At 37.4% G+C, this 16,279-nt stretch overlaps 1 protein-coding gene across 2 annotated transcripts in view; it reads left to right on the top strand.

Moving 5' to 3' along the window:
* PI4K2B (phosphatidylinositol 4-kinase type 2 beta) overlaps nucleotides 1-15,150 on the top strand; it is a 40,461-nt gene extending 25,311 nt beyond the window's left edge. For both annotated transcript variants that reach the window (XM_048848698.2, XM_048848697.2), the window contains exons 5-10: nucleotides 2,664-2,817; nucleotides 5,599-5,666; nucleotides 6,289-6,388; nucleotides 8,133-8,266; nucleotides 9,854-9,913; nucleotides 13,405-15,150. In XM_048848698.2, the coding sequence (XP_048704655.1) occupies nucleotides 2,664-2,817; nucleotides 5,599-5,666; nucleotides 6,289-6,388; nucleotides 8,133-8,266; nucleotides 9,854-9,913; nucleotides 13,405-13,578 (690 nt within the window). In that variant the 3' untranslated portion in view covers nucleotides 13,579-15,150. The remainder of the gene's footprint in view (nucleotides 1-2,663; nucleotides 2,818-5,598; nucleotides 5,667-6,288; nucleotides 6,389-8,132; nucleotides 8,267-9,853; nucleotides 9,914-13,404) is intronic.
* The last annotated feature ends 1,129 nt before the right edge of the window (nucleotides 15,151-16,279 follow it).

Genomic DNA, 16,279 nt, shown 5'->3' with positions numbered 1-16,279 from the left:
TGCATATGCAGAGGCATCTTGGCAGCATCCATTATGAGGGCAGTGAGTGGGAGCCAGTCCCAAAACTTGTCTGTAGCATCTGGGGGATCCATTATCCCTGTCTCCCAGGGTGCAGCGGGGGTAGGGATAAGAGATCCCTAGGGGATGATGAAGCACACTGTACCCCAAGCCCTGGATATGCACTTCACCATTCTGCAGCTGGCAGCAGCCAGGTTGGGTGGGGAGGGTGTTTGTGTTTTTCCTCTGGCATCTACATTTTATGTCAAACTTCCAAACAGACAAATAAATACAAAAAAAAAAAAAAAAAATGAAAACACCTTCATTGAACATCCCATTGTAAAAATTAAGAATTGCAAAGTTTTACTTTAGTGGTTTGATAGTCCTGGAGACCAACATCCTAATTATCCTCCAAACTGGTGCACGTGGGCATTTTCCTGGCAATGTGACTCAGCCTAGAGGTAGAGAGCCCAGTTCAGATTAGGCAGCAGTTCAGTATAAAGCCTTCTCAAACTGTAGTCATTATACTAAGACAGCCACCAAAGGAGCTAATTATGTAGATTACGTACTCCTTATGGGAGTCCCATCAGTAGCACCGCCACAGTTAGGAAACAGGATGGGCAGCAGAGTTTCCCACAGTGCACCACCTTGCTAGGGCTAGAGTCCCAACATGGGGGAGCTGGGGCACAAGGCACTTCGGGATATATTTACTTTGACTTGGGTGCACTGCAGTGTGGATGCCAGAGCCCTGAGTTCAAGCACAGGTCAGAAAATTCTTAGTCTAGGGTTAAAATACAGTGTAGATGCTCAAGCCCAGGATTCCCTGACACTAATCAGCTGATTTGAGTCCCACTAACCCTAGGTTTACATTGCTGTGTAGACATGCCCCTATTCAACAAAAAGACTGCCAGCCTTAGCTAGCTTTAAACAAATTTCTGTCCACAAAGCATATCAGATATTATCCCTTTATTTAAACATATTTTAAAATCTGGTGACTTTACTGCATCATTTTGCATCTACACTTTCTACCAAGAGGATTCTAAAATTTACTGTCTCCACACTGTATTTGTTCTTTACATCTTTCCTTTCTTCTTCTAGGTATTTTTTCCTGCCTTGCAGTCTATTTTCCCATCAGTATCTTTTCTATGTGGTATAATAATTGTTCTCTCTCTTCCCCTCCACCTTTTTTGTGGTGTTTTCTCATCCAACTGCCCAGTGTTTTCAGTCACTCACTTAGTCTGTCTTTTCTTTCCTCTCTTGGTTTCCCCATTTGTACATAATGCCCACCTTCATTTTATCTTATAGACTCTCCTGTCTCCCTGATCAAAGCCTCATATACGACTTCCTCACCCATAAAATCATAGACATGCTCTTCTTGCATCCCCAAAATCTCACAACCATGTTCTCTTGAAAATCAAGCAAATGCACACATGTGGGTTCCCCCATTATCTGCTGACACGTGCAGGCTACCCACAACAGCACTCCATATGACACTTGTTAGGCATGCATTTCCCAGAAAGTCTCTGTCTACTTACATAGATGCATAGCAACATGCAGCCTTTTGTTCTGAACACAAGCACAGCCTCTCTTTCCTCCTGAGTGTTCTTTCTTTGCTGTGTGCCCTCTCTCACATGCAGTCCTCTTTCACACAGTTTTCTTCTTCCTCAGATACTATTGTGGAAATGATTTTTGGGGTCATGAAAGTCATACAAAAGTTCTCTTATTTTTAAAAAGTGTGCTGGTATTGTTGCTGCCAGTTCTCTGACTCAGACATGAAAGGTGCATATTTGTGAGAATGGAGGATTTTCTCTAGTAACTTAATGTTCTGGATGAGCTTATGAAACACTGAACCAAGCGTCACTGATGTTCACTTTGAGCAGAACAGCAGCTTTAGTAGTGCGTAGTCTGATTTTCTTGTTGCCCCAAAGGCTGTTCATCACTGTGAACATTCAGTCCATTGGACTGTTTTGTGCCTAGTAAATATAGAGCAAATTATTGAACAGATGTAGAAAACAGATGTTTTGAGTGGTGAAATAGAAGAGCTGGGACATTTCAGGGATCCCAAAAGAAGTTCTGAGGTACCAAGATCCACATGAAAAATGAGGACTGGTCTAGAAATCAGGATATACGCATACAGTCACTTTAGCCAACCTCTGTTGCTTCCAGTTACTTCACTACTGCTGTGAAACATTTCTGTTTTCCTTTTGCCATCTCTTGTATGGCTCCTGAAGTAGTTCCAGTTTGATTGGATTGAACTGCTTTCAAATTATGACAGTAGTAAAACTTTTTAGTTGCTGCTTTTCTTTCAGTAAATTTATATCATGTATCAATATGATTGCTATGTTTTGTTTTTGAACATTCAACTATTCTTTTCTGACATACTGCTTATATGCAAACTAAGACTAGAATGCTGTTCTGGTGTAGTACTCTAATCATAAAGAACTCTGAAACTGGAAATAGTTCGGTTGTATTTCAACCTATAAAATGTGGTTATCTAGAAATTGGAAGCAGGGGATTATTTTGTAGACTTAATATTTCATGTAGCTTACTCTGAGTAGTACTGTCAAACACTTTGTGTTCAGAACTCTGTGTTCAGTTCTTTCAGTTAACTTTTAAACTTCACCTATTTGATTACATTTTCTAAATGCAGGTTCTTAAAATTGCAGGTTGGCTCCTTCCAGCTGTTCGTTGAAGGATATAAAGAAGCTGAGTACTGGCTCAGGAAATTTGAAACTGATCCTTTACCTGAGAATACTAGGAAACAATTTCAGTCACAGTTTGAGAGATTGGTTGTTTTAGATTATGTCATCAGAAACACAGGTATCTAACATACTGTCCCCCAGTTTATATCTGCTTGCTCATTCGAGTCAGAAAATAGTGCTGAGTGAAAGTAACATTCTTCTAATGCATTTCACATACTTTTCACAAATCTGAAACTCCTTTGCAGATGAACTTGTGAAATCCGTTGAAGCTACAAAAGTTTTGTCTTTGAAATGTATCAAGTATCATAGCAGCCATTTAAGCAGTTTTTGGCTTTTGTAAGGCACACTGAGGGCTAGAGCAATATGTAGCAAATCAAGCACACAACCCCAGCCAGCGATTAGCCTTTTGATGTGAGTTAGGGATATTTGCTCTCTGGTTTCTCTTCCATTACTAGCAGAGGGAAGTCTCCCAGGATATGTGCCCTTACCTTCCACTTTCCATATCGTAGCCAAGCTGTGAGGGACACACTGGGGTTTCAAGACCACTTAACTGGGAAGAGGAGCAATATCTGCTGCCAGATCTTTCTGCTGAGTGGAAGAAGATGGCAGCCCAGTTGCATATCACTTCAGAACTGGTCCTATTCAGCATGAGCAAGCCCTGGAACTTTGACCCTCAGCATCTCATGCTGGCCAAACTTCCTTTTCTGTAGCTGGAGGCTGATGTTCTGTTGCTGGCTATGTAGGAGTCCAGTTTCCTCATGAGTGTGAAGGTAGTTGGTATGGACATTTCCTCCACTGCTTTGCCAGTAGTGGGTTCCTTCTTTTGCTCTTCTACAGGTCCTACCACTGCAATTTCCTCTTTCCTTCCTCTCCCCACCCACCCCGCGCAATTAGGAATGTAGCAGGAAAGCCGGTTGAGGATATCTCAAGGAAAGTCTGTTGAGGATGCATATCACTTTAAACTCCCTGAAGGAAGAAAGTACGATGATAAAGATATCATTGTGCTTTCTGGTCACTGTTACGGTTTGGCAGCCAGTTTCCAAGCTTGATCTCAGTGTCTCCAAACTTTTACAGATTTTTCATGATCTGCGCCATATTACTTTAAGAGAATAAGTTAAAAACCAAACATGTAAAGCAGCATCCACACAACCAAATTATGTACAAAACTAGCAATAGTGGAACAGTAAAATGTTCAAAGTTTGAATGCTTATCCAAATCTATGAAGAATCTAAATACACCACCCCTCTGTCCCCACAAAATCCAGCAGACCCTGTGAAAGAATTTCTATCCAGCAGACCCTGTGAAAGAATTTACAACGTACCATTGTGTTTTCCTGGTAGAGAATATCCTCTTAGGAATGAAGATTGTCTTCTATTCCCCTCCTCTCAGCATCTTTGGGTAGACCTTTACTCCTGGTGAAATTGTACACCAGCAAATTAAAAATTCTGTGCACAATATTGTAATATTGTGCATATTTTATTTGTCAAAATACAATATAATCATGCCAGTTTCAATTATTTTGGTAACATTTCAAAATACAGACATACTTGTTGTCTGTTTTGTTACATGTCAGCAAAAAAGACTCAGGAAATGTTTTTTGACAAATAGATTCCTTATTAGTTATATTAATACAGAACTTTGAGTAATAATTCATTTAAACTACAATAAATAAGTGTATTTCCTGCACCCCTCAGAAGCAGTGCAAAGCTTCGGGGAGTCAGGGCCAATGGAAGAACCGAGGGGAGAAGGAAGTAATTGCTGGGAAGGGGTCTGGGAGTGAACCTGGAGGGTTGTGTTTTTGTTTTGGGCTTTTTGGGTGGCGGGGTAGGGGGCGTGGCGATGGAAGGGATTTGGGGAGCCTCCTCCGTGCAGACCGTGGTTGACCCCTAGCCTCTCCCATTCAGTCATGCACCTCTGCCCTTGTCCATATGTATCACTGAAGCCCCACTCAGCCACTCCCACTCCCCCTGTCCCCAGGTGGCCCTGCACCCCCTGGCTCAATGTTCATCCCCTGGCTCAATGTTGTCACCCCACTAGCTCCTGTACCCCCACCCCAGTTTGTGTGTCCCCCCCAGCAGCGCTGTGTGACCTGCTCTGTCCTCCCCACCATGTCCTGTGCTGCCTCCACCTGGCCCTGTGGGCAGAGTGCTGTGAGGAAGACAGTCTCCGACATCTCCCTCTCTGTGGCTGGCTGCTCCGGCCCATGAGCCAGCTGCCCTCTCTTTAGCACAACATCAGCCCTGGGTGGGCGAAAGGTGTAATTGCAGCTTCCTTTGCCTCCCCGTCAGAATCAATTGATATTCGGGGGGGAGGAATCTGCAAGGGACGTTAATTCTGTGCTTGTGCAGTGGCGCAGAATTCCCTCAGAAGTAGACCTTTCCCCTTTGTGTGCTTAGCTAAATTTGTTAAAACATGGATAATCTTGGAGGAGGGCCTTGCCCTTTCCCCACCAGCAGCCCAGAGCCAAATTTCTGCTGCTGCTACTGACACTTCCGTCCTCCTCCTCCCCCAGACTTGGTTGGCGAGAACATACACAACATAGCCAACTTATTCTGGGAAAACAGGTTAAAATGAATTCTGCTGACGTTCCTGATATTACATGTTTGCTCAGCTAGTAAGAGAAGCTGAACTACTAGTGCATGACTCTACACAAAATTTGAATTAATAACATGAAAAATTTTACATCTTTCCAGTTAATCTAATACTAGTTTTTTTTAAACAAACTCTAAAACACGTGTATTTTGATGGAAAAATATTTTTGTGAATATTTTCCCTTGTCCTTCTAATAAATATCTTCAGTTTATGATAGAAACAAATTGTTTTACAACATTATTTTAAGATCAGCTAATTGTAAAAGACTTGCACGTCCCCACAACAACTTTTGTTTCCCTTTTTGAAGACAGGGGCAATGATAACTGGTTAGTCAGGTATGAAAAGCAAGCTGATGATATTGATCTTTCAGATAAGGTAAGAAGAATTTTTTTTTCAAAACTAGTCAGTTGACTCATAAAATTTGAACAGTGTAGCTGGAATGCTGATGCACAGTGTGCCTTAACTAGGAATGTGATAGAGTACTCCTGGTGAAATATGTGGCTATATCCGTCTGGTCAAATTAAATTACAGAGTGACCTGGATAAAACCATTAATGAACTTCGTATTTAAACTAAATAAGTAGAAGCAACATTTTGTAGCACATGTGCTTCAACAATAAAGTTGTCTGCTTGCACATAAATGCAGTATCTTAGCTACTTTATTGATATGCTCTGTTCATCTAATACTTAATCTTGGTTTTGTTGATTTAAATTAGATCTTCAGGCTGTCTTGATGTAGCTGCTTTTGGTCATTTATACTGTTTACAGAAGTGAATAAATGGATCCAAACCTTATGCACCTGACTTTTGGCCTTCGTTTTGAGTACTCCCACTTAATGCCTTCATTTTATTTTATTTTTTTTGTTCAGTCTAAAGCACTTGTGGTGTTGCTAAACCCGCTATATTAAAAAAATAATAATGCAGTTTACTGTATACTTAATTTTGTGTATACCTTATCGATATTTCAATTACTAGTAACTTGAAAATGTTCTTACCTAGGATATCCAATGGACTACTAGTAAAGAACCTGTTATTAAAATTGCTGCAATTGATAATGGTTTAGCTTTTCCCTTTAAACATCCTGACGAGTGGAGAGCATGTGAGTATTGAGTTCTTTAATCTTCAGTTTGAGGGAATAATTGTCTTCAGGTGGTATTTGAGAATACTTACAATATTTTCACCATATTAACTTTTGTTTGTATTGAATAATGGTGTATTTTTTTCCCTCAAGAAAATAAGCAAATACTGAGTGGCTTTTTACTGTTTTTGGAATGTGTTTGTGCTTCATAGTCACTCACTAGCTGGTTTTTCACCCCACCAGTAATGGATGGTGACTAATAGGATGCATTAATATGAATACCTACTTAGATATGTGGGGTTGGAAGGGATTTAGGGATGCATCTTTAATGTGCACTTTCTGCTTGCTATCATAGAATTTCTCTTGAGTGCTAAAATTCCCAGATTATTTCTATAAATGGGAATGGTCCTATTTCTTCCTATTACAAAACAAACTATTCTTCATCCTTTTGTAATGCTTATTGAAATTAGTAGACAAATACAAAGTGACATATAACTTCAGCCTTATTCTGTTGTACGGAGGTTAAGGTAACCTTTACCTGGGACAGCAAACTTAAGTACAGTGGATGCTGGTTAATACCAATACCAATCTTAAGTTTTGGTTAAGAGCAACATTTTGCTGAGAGTTGATCCCTAATGGGATTTGGCTATTGGCCTCAGGCATGCTGCTTATTAACACTTTTTGGAAGAAAGGCAGGCAGACTTGTGAGGCTGCAGCCAAGGAAGGAAACACTGGGATGTGCCAGGCCCTGACCACAGGCAGGCTTGCAGGGCTTCAGCCAGGGAAGGAATGTGCCAGGCACTGGCTGCAGGCTGGCGTGTGGGTCTGCAGCCATGGAAGGTATGTTCCAGTGCTTCCTTCCCTAGCTGCAGCCCTGCAAACCTGCCTTCTGCTTATGGGCAACTTCCAGTTAATGTAATTTTTTGCTGAGAACTGAGATGTTGTTAATAAGTGGAATCCACTGTATTGTGATACTAAAATTTAAAGAGCATTACTATTTTTCTGTTCGGTATAAATTTTATTAATCTCAGCATATAAACTTCTTTAAGTTGGACAAGATTGGTGCAATACTACTTCTAAAAATAAAATATCTATCTCAGTGTGGTTCAAAAGCCTTAGCTCTGGGATGCAGAGCTGCTTTTCTCTAACTAAAAAGCATTATACAATGTACATAAACTTCATCTTACGTTCTTTCACAGATTATAGGATTGAGAAAAGACCCTTGTTATAGTTAGTAATTTTTATTTTTCAAGCTATTTTTTAGAAAATGTCTTAGTAAGTTAAGATTGATCTTTACTTAAAAATTATAGGTTATATTTTTAAATCAAATCAACTATCTGGAAGTAGTTTTATTTGATCAAAGACAAGACACTCCAAGACAAACTGTATAACTGATGGGGAGATAGGGAAAGTAGGGACTTTTATTTTGGAACAATTAACCTTTTTAATTTTTATTTGTTCAGTAAATATTTGTTGCGACCCTAATAACCTTTTAAAATGTCTTCTGTAGTCTCTTAAAAACTAAAGCCTTTACAGCAATCAAATTTAACTTGTAATTACAAGCAAACACAGTGAATAATAGTGGCAAACAAATTTGGGAATATTATATATGTAAATAACCTTTGGTAACTGCTGACTGACAAATGGTTTCATGTTTTGATACCGAATAGCAAGTTATTTCCTAAGATTTCTGCCCATAGCAGATCATTTGATTCTAACTTCTACCTGTTAATTAATCAAGAAATTGAACTGTTTTTCCCATTAGATCCATTTCATTGGGCTTGGCTTTCTCAAGCAAAAGTTCCTTTTTCCCAAGAGACCAGAGATTTGATTCTCCCTCGTATTTCTGACATGAACTTTGTACAGGATCTTTGTGAAGATCTTTATGAACTGTTCAAGGTGAATCAGAATTAATTTTTAATTGAGAAGGGATAGTTAGTTGAGTAGTATATGTGGAAGGAAAACTTAATTGTTAAAAGTTAACTTAGAAACTTGTATTACTTTACTTAATTATTTCACAATATGTGATACTACTTATGCTTTACCACTAATGTTAGGATGGCAAAAGGGGTACATAGGCTGACACAGTAGTCATACATCCCCCTTTGTAAATGTATGGCCTTGTATTGTGCATGAAAGATTTGAAATTGTTGGTAATCAACTTTACTGATGGGTAATAGCCTCCTTTGTTACACTTAAATTTTATATAATCAATTAAAAAACACTAAACTAATAACTAAAACATGCATTTAAATATATTTGTCACTTAAGATGCCTGGCAACATGCACTTGAAATAAACAGTAATAACTTGGGGAAAAAGCTTCACTTACTGTAATATCAGGCATTAGTCCAGCTGGTACATATTTAAAATATTTCATTTTACATGTGCCTTCAAAGCGATATTAAAATCTGTGTCATTCCATTAATGAATGGGCTTCCAGACAGAGGTTTTGTCAGTTTCATTTTAAGATATTCAAACTATATATTATTGTGAATACACACACACACACACACCTCCTTTTACTCTGTTTATTAAAGCATTGAACACAACTGTAATCTTAGTAAAGGGGACTTATACAAATTCTAATCTTGTAAAATATGAACATTTACCATGCTGAATGCTCCAGATGACCATAGTGGGGTGTGTGTGTGTGCGCACAACTTGCATTTCTAAAAATGCAATTCTGATTGGAAAAGTAGAGTCCTGAAACACATTCATTAATGTAATTTTGTATTTGTCTGACTTAAAGTGATTAAAATACCACAATCAAAATTGGCACTAACTAGCACCCATTGTTAGTCACAGCAGAAATGTGAAGGATTTAATGGATCTGGAGACAGACCTGTCCTTTTTCCCATATAGGTAGTTTCTGCACATTGGGGTTGAGTAACATTTGTGAAAAGGTGATTTTAAGCTTGCACAGTTACTGCTCATGCTGTTCCTCTTATGTCTTAAAGGGTACTGTCAACAGAAATATTCCACTTATGCAGTATCTGAAACTTTTTACTGTTATAAGTAATACCTAATTAATTAAAACTGAAAGACAATAAAGAATTTTTTCAGTTACTTCGCGCAGTTTATAGCTCTCTATTTTATAGTCTGCTTCCCGGTTTCCCTTGTATTGGTCACCCTGTGTGGTTCTTTCACACAGTAATAGGTGAGAGACATTTTAAAATGCAGTTTCAAAACTACGAAAAGAGAGAACTGGGGACAGGTGTAGTATCTGAAACTACTTCTAATTCACTTTGATGTTGACAGTGTCCAAGTCCAATCTGTCATCTTACACAGCTACTACACTTAATTTTATAATTGCTTTTGTACTTGGAATTTCCTTCCTAGTTATGGTTTGTCTCAATCATAAACTTTAAAATTTTACGAAAGGTCAGTTAAATTCTTAGAATAAGATTGTGTTTCCAAATACATCTGGTTTTAAGAATGGTGAAATGTTTTGAAAATAACTGCTCTGTTTTTATTTTGAATAAAGACCGATAAAGGATTTGACAAGGCTACTTTTGAAAACCAAATGTCAGTGATGAGGGGACAGGTATGGCTGATTTTTAAATTCCTTATCATGACCCATTTAAAAAATTTTACCACTTAGTAAGATATTTAAGATAGTTGCTGTATTTCTTAATAATTGCCTGATTTTTCAGATATACCTGAAACTAACTGCTGTTAAATATAGTGAAAAACTTTGATTGATAAACTGTATTTAGAGAAACCAGCATACAGCTCAATCAGCAATTAAGCTGAATTAAACTAGCAGTTAACTTGAGATAAATGTGAATGCTGAGGAAACAACACCTGACCTTAACTGTATGTTTATTTCTTGAAAGACAGTTTTGTGAAACCTAGCACATAAGTGTGTGACAAAGCAACAGGAACTCCTTACAAATCATTCGTTGTACCACATGCTTACACCTTGGGATTTACAAATTGAATTGCAGTTTAACTGAAATGCACTTAATCATAAAGTATAGAATTCTATGTAATGGTTTTATTGAGACTGAATTCTGATCAAAATGCATACTTTTTAGTATGATGTTTAAGCAGTGAATAATTCCAGTTTGAGTAGTTTAGCAGTTTATGCAAACACAGATAAACCTGCTTCCCAGAATTATTGAATGAAATATCAAAAGGATAATTTCTTTCCACTGGTCTTGCGCTGGAGTACTAGACAACCTTCTTTTTTAGCTGGCTTCTCTAGCATGTAACAAACGGGTGGTTCTCATTTTTGCATCAATCTTTAGTTGGTTGGATCGCTTTGGTGTTTATTTTTAATATACAAGTAACCCTCCTGGAGACCGAAGTCTCTGCCACCATAGCTAATATAAAATGTAATATTCTAAAGTTATCTAGTCAAAACTTTGTAAGCCAATAGATCTCCCACTGAAGTTACTATTTTAAGTTGAAGTGCTATGCTAGTCTGTGTGCTAATTAATGTATGACTTGAACATAAGATTTGGTTTGACAGAAAGTATGTCTTGTCAAGAAAGGTGATTTGATTCTTTTTTAGGAGATTTACGAGTTTGGGGGTTAAGTACGTTGCAACTATACAGTTACCTTTGACTTTTGTGACTCATTTGACTTAGTACTGTATAACATTTTATTTAAAAGGGGCACTATAAAACCTAGAGCACACATTGAATGGATTTAGAACTGGCTCACTGACGGATCTCAAAGTAGTTGTCATTGGGGAATCATCATTGAATGGAGGTAGTTTTTGAGGGGTTCCACAGGGATCAGTATTCGGCCTCATGTTAGTTAACATTTTTGTCAGTGATCTGAAAGTAAATATAAAAACACTGCTGATTCAAATTTATGGATGGCACACAGACTGGTGGAAAAGGCCAGTAATGCAGAACCATCTTGATTGCTTGGTAAAGTGGGCCCAGTCAAACAAAATGATTTTAATACAGCCAAGTGCAAAGTTATAGGAATGAGGAATGCAGGCCAAATCTACAGAAAGGGGGGCTGTATCCTGGAAAGCAATGACTCTGGAAAGGATTTAGGGGTCATAGTGGACAAACAACTGAACATGCGCTCCCATGCAATGCTATTGCAAAAAGGGCTAATGTAATCCTTGGAGGTAGGGAAGTGAGTTTTACTGCTACATAAGGAATTGGTGAGACGTAATGGAGTACTCTGTTCAATTCTGTGTTCAGCATTTTTAAAAGAATGTTGAAAAACTGGAGCAGGTACAGCAAAATGCCATAAAAATGATTGAAACTGGAGAAAACTGCCTTGTAGTGAGAGTCTTAAACTAAACAGATTGAACTCTTTATCAAAAAGAAGATTGAGATGACTTTATTACAGTGTATAAGTACCTTCACAGGGAGAAGAGAAAGGGCCCCTAAATCTAGCAAAGAAAGGCTTAATAAGAACCAATGACTGGAAGCTGAAGCCAGACATTTTCAAATTAGAAATAGGTTATACGCTCTGAACAGTGAGAGTGATTTAATCACTGGAACAAACTACCAAGGGAAATGATAGATTCTCTATCCCTTGATGTTGTTAAATCAAGACTTGGATGCCTTTCTGAAAGATATGCTTTAGCCAAAAACCAGTTATGAGGCTCAATACAGGGATAGCTGGGTGAAATTTAAGGGCCTGTGATATATAGGAGGTCAGATGGGATGATCTAGTGGTCCCTTCTGGCCTTAAACTCTATGAATTTGATTTTCTTGAGCTCATGATCTGTCTGAACAATGCAGAAGTTATTCATGTTCAGTTTTACAGTGGCATTGTACAGGGTTAATCTGACCCCTTTTCACAGAAGTCTCTGGCATTGATACTGCTTTCCTGCTCGCTGAGTCAAATATGGTTCTGGTAAATTAAGTAGCTCTTCTGGCAAAAAAGCCAGTAAAAGCATATTTGTCAAAATGAACTGTTAGGTCTGGTTTCTGAAAGAACTTGTGAAAGAAGTTTGGTGTGTGGACATATGAAAGTCACATCCCCTTCTTCACAGAGTTTTATCGCTGGGAAGTATTCATCAAGCACCAAACTGATTCCAGCGAGTAACCTTCTCATGACACGCCGGTAACTTGTCATTGAAAACTGATTAAAGGTTTTGCAGAATTCTTTTGTTAAATAATTTAGAATCAAGACAAGTTCTAGTTTAGAAAAGCCTTTTTTAAAATAATAGAGATCCAGCTAAGATTTTACTGTTCAATACCATATTCTCTTAAGAATTCTTAGACCCTTTTGTATTCTAAGCAATTTTCTGAAGATATTTCAAGAATTACACCAAAATGTCTGTTAACTCACAAGAGTCATTGGATTCAGCACAAACCAAGTAGGTCTAGCCGTTACTTGCTGCATAAAGAGACATTCTCTTCCTTTAAGCCATGTATCGTTCAGGGATCCATGTAACTAAAAGCTTAGACACTTACCTGTGTAAAGGCTATATAATAGCATCACTAAAGTTCAGCATAGTCTGGATGCCCTAAAACTTTCCATCTTGTAACGTAAAATAGAAAAAAATTATTCTGTTTCAAAGGTTCCCAGGGTTCATGAAAGACATGAAAGAATAACTAGGATAACTGCATTTTAGACGGGTTTTTAAGGTAGCCTGTAATCATTCTCTTGTGATGTGAGACAGTCATTTCATAGCTAAAATTTTAGCTGGCAGACTTCTAGGCTAAGAAAATGTTGATGGCCCTCCTGTGTTTTAATATATGGGTTTCTTTGGAGATGTGCTAGACTATGTAGACCTGAAAGCATTTCTGCATTTGTAACCTATTCCAGTAGTTCAGAAAGAACTTGCTTCACAAGAGGTATTTAAGGCAGGGTTTGGTGTGTATGCTCTCAAGAGAAAAGATTAGTGGAACGTTCAGCTGCCCAGTAATATCTTATGTTGTTTTACTTGCAGTTTAAAATACAATGTGATTCTTTAGGAGAAAGATAACCGAGAAAATAGAATTACCAGAACCCTATGGGATTGGTTGGTTGTTTTTTTAAGAGCAGCATCTAAACAGGTTGAACAATCAAATTTTCATTAGGTACCACTTACTTTGTTTTATTTTATTTCTGCAGATACTAAATCTCACTCAGGCATTAAAAGATGGAAGAAGTCCAATTCAGCTAGTTCAGATGCCACGCGTGGTTGTGGAGCGTAGTAGTACTGGAAGTCAGGGCCGAATTGTTCATCTGAGTAATGCATTCACACAGACCTTTCATAGCAGGAAGCCTTTCTTTTCCTCCTGGTAGCAACATAAGAGGAAAGTAAATGACTGTAATTTAGTACGCTACTTTACACAAAAGGCTCTGCAATAATGTAATTCTGCTATATACCGAGGGCTCTGACTGCCAAAACCTCAAAACTTAACTTGAAAATGTAAAGATTTAAGCATTGTATTTTGAATGTAATCAAAGTTTACAATTTTTGTGTCAAAATTGTGACTCCTTATGTCAGGGAATGAGAGGAATTTGTCTATACTGTATTTTTATAGGCTGAATTCATACTAAAGGGAAAACTTACAGTTTACATATTCTGAGACTACTTTTGAATACAACATAGAAAAAATGCTTATTATTTGGATATAAATGTGAGCACATACAATTATAAACTGATCCTTTTTATATATGCTTTAGAAATGAAGCACAGCATGTTCTTTCTTTGATTGTAAAATGCTATTCAGTGTTACTGCTTACAGATGTCATAAGTTATTCCATGGGTTTTCATAGCCTAGTGAGTTGGAAAATATTCAAATAAAATGGTCATGCATTTAAAAAAGTGCATTAGTTGCAATTTTTGAAACTTGAAAAATACTCCAAAGGTTTTTGAGTTGGGGACCAAAAAAGCACATCTTAGTTTAATCAGAATTAGGGCAAATTTTTGCCCTCATATGTGTACACAACTTCATTTGGCCTCACTGGGAGTTATGTACATGTATTCCTGGGTGAAATTTGGTCTTTAGCCTTTTAAGGATCACTTGTATATTTAAATAACTTATGGAAAATTGTCTGTACTATATTTACTCCATAGGTAGCATTCTGTAGTTCCATCATGACAACAAAATACTACATAGTTTTGTTTAGAATTGATGGCTAATGCTATGTATGACAATTCAATGGAGTATATTAACTGACACCAAAGTAGTTCCCTGCCATTGTTGATTGATGAAAACACTGGAGTGTTGGTTGTTGAGCCATCCCACTTGCAACATTTCAGTTTAAATGCTCTCCATTATTTAATGTGGACCAGCAAAGGCAGAAAATAGATTGCAATGTGTAGAGTACAGCAACACTGTCATTGGACTCCTTGCAACCCCATGTTTGCCTGCCGCTTATTTGTTTTTATGTTGAAGCTACACAGTTTAAAATAGACTCATCTTTCACATCTGTGGCTTATGTGATATGGTAAATTATTTTTACTTCAGTGATGTCCTGGAAGGTTAGGACCTGGGGTGGGGGAAAAACCTTTGTTACAAATATTGTTGCTTTTAGGAAATCTACAGTTTAAGTATTTCAGACATTGCTGTATTTTATAATTCCAAGCAATACTATTAATCCCAAAAACAAAATCTTTGTATACTGTTTTATATAATTTTGGGTTGATGTACATATTGTAGCATGTCAGGAATTCCCTTGATTTACTAAAATGTCTAAGCCTTAAATGTAGAATTTACTGGACTGTGGTGTTTAAAATATGATTGAGGCAGCCACCTTTATAAAGTTCTATGGCTTCAGTTTTTAGCTGAACAATTTCTTAAATTTAAAGAGTATATTTAAGGTATTGGGCATGCCTACTTGCAACAATAAATGTCAGTCTGAAATGAATAGTTTTTGCCTAAAGTGTCTTATTTCTTAAGCAGGAAGAGGACCTTAACTTAATCTTTTGTAAAGTCTGCATCCAAATCACTTTCTACAAGATAAAATGTACATGGTGTAGAACATTGAGAAGTTTTTCAATATTACATATAATGGGAAAGAGTACAACAAAAAACACTTGCAATGCCATTAGTACTATACTAACAAACTTACACATTTCTAATAAGCAGTTGGATATCTTGGATACTAACTTTATTTTTGCGTACTTAACATTCTGTTGAGACTCAAGTACCTGCTGTGAAGAAGCTGTTCAGGCAGCCATGTGGCATTGAAGCCATTCATCTATGATGAGACTGAAACAAGAATAGGTATTCTGAAAATGGTTACATTATTTAGCTATTCTTTACCTATCTAAATTAACAAGCACCAACAACAGAAGAAAACAGTGAGTCCTGAATACTGCCATTTCTATAATCACTCCACAAGTTATTAAAATAATAATACTCTGCAGTTTGTCTTTTTCCCTTACACAATATAAACGTATGTGCTGCTGCTCTGTTACAACTTGTCTCCTGCCAATGAATAGTAAAGAGCAAACAGGAATTCCTCTTGGCTGAATTTATAAATACCGTGAATAATATGCTTGTGAAACTAACAAGTGCAGGCAGCTTGACTCTACCTAATGATCTATAGTTAGATACTCTTAAAAACATGAGGAGTACTTGTGGCAGCTTAGAGACTAACAAATTTATTTGGACATAAGCTTTCATGGGCTAAAACCCACTTCATCAGATGCATGCAGTGGAAAATACAGTAGGAAGATTTTTTTATATATATACACATACATATATATATACATATATATATACATATATATATATATATACACACACACACATACACATATACATACACACACACACTATTATAGCCCACCTTAATTGATTAGTCTTGTTAAAGTTGGTATGGTAATCCCGTTTTTTCGTGGTGTGTGTGTATATATATATATACACACACCTTCCTACTGTATTTTCCACTGCATGCATCTCATGAAGTGGATTTTAGCCCATGAAAGCTTATGCCCAAATAAATTTGTAGTCTCTAAGGTGCCACAAGTACTCCTCGTTGTTCTTGCTGA

Source organism: Caretta caretta, chromosome 4, assembly GCF_965140235.1.
Source record: "Caretta caretta isolate rCarCar2 chromosome 4, rCarCar1.hap1, whole genome shotgun sequence".
Taxonomy (NCBI): Eukaryota; Metazoa; Chordata; order Testudines; family Cheloniidae; genus Caretta; species Caretta caretta.
The sequence above is the reverse complement of the archived record's forward strand: the minus strand, read 5'-3'. Positions and strand labels throughout refer to the sequence as shown.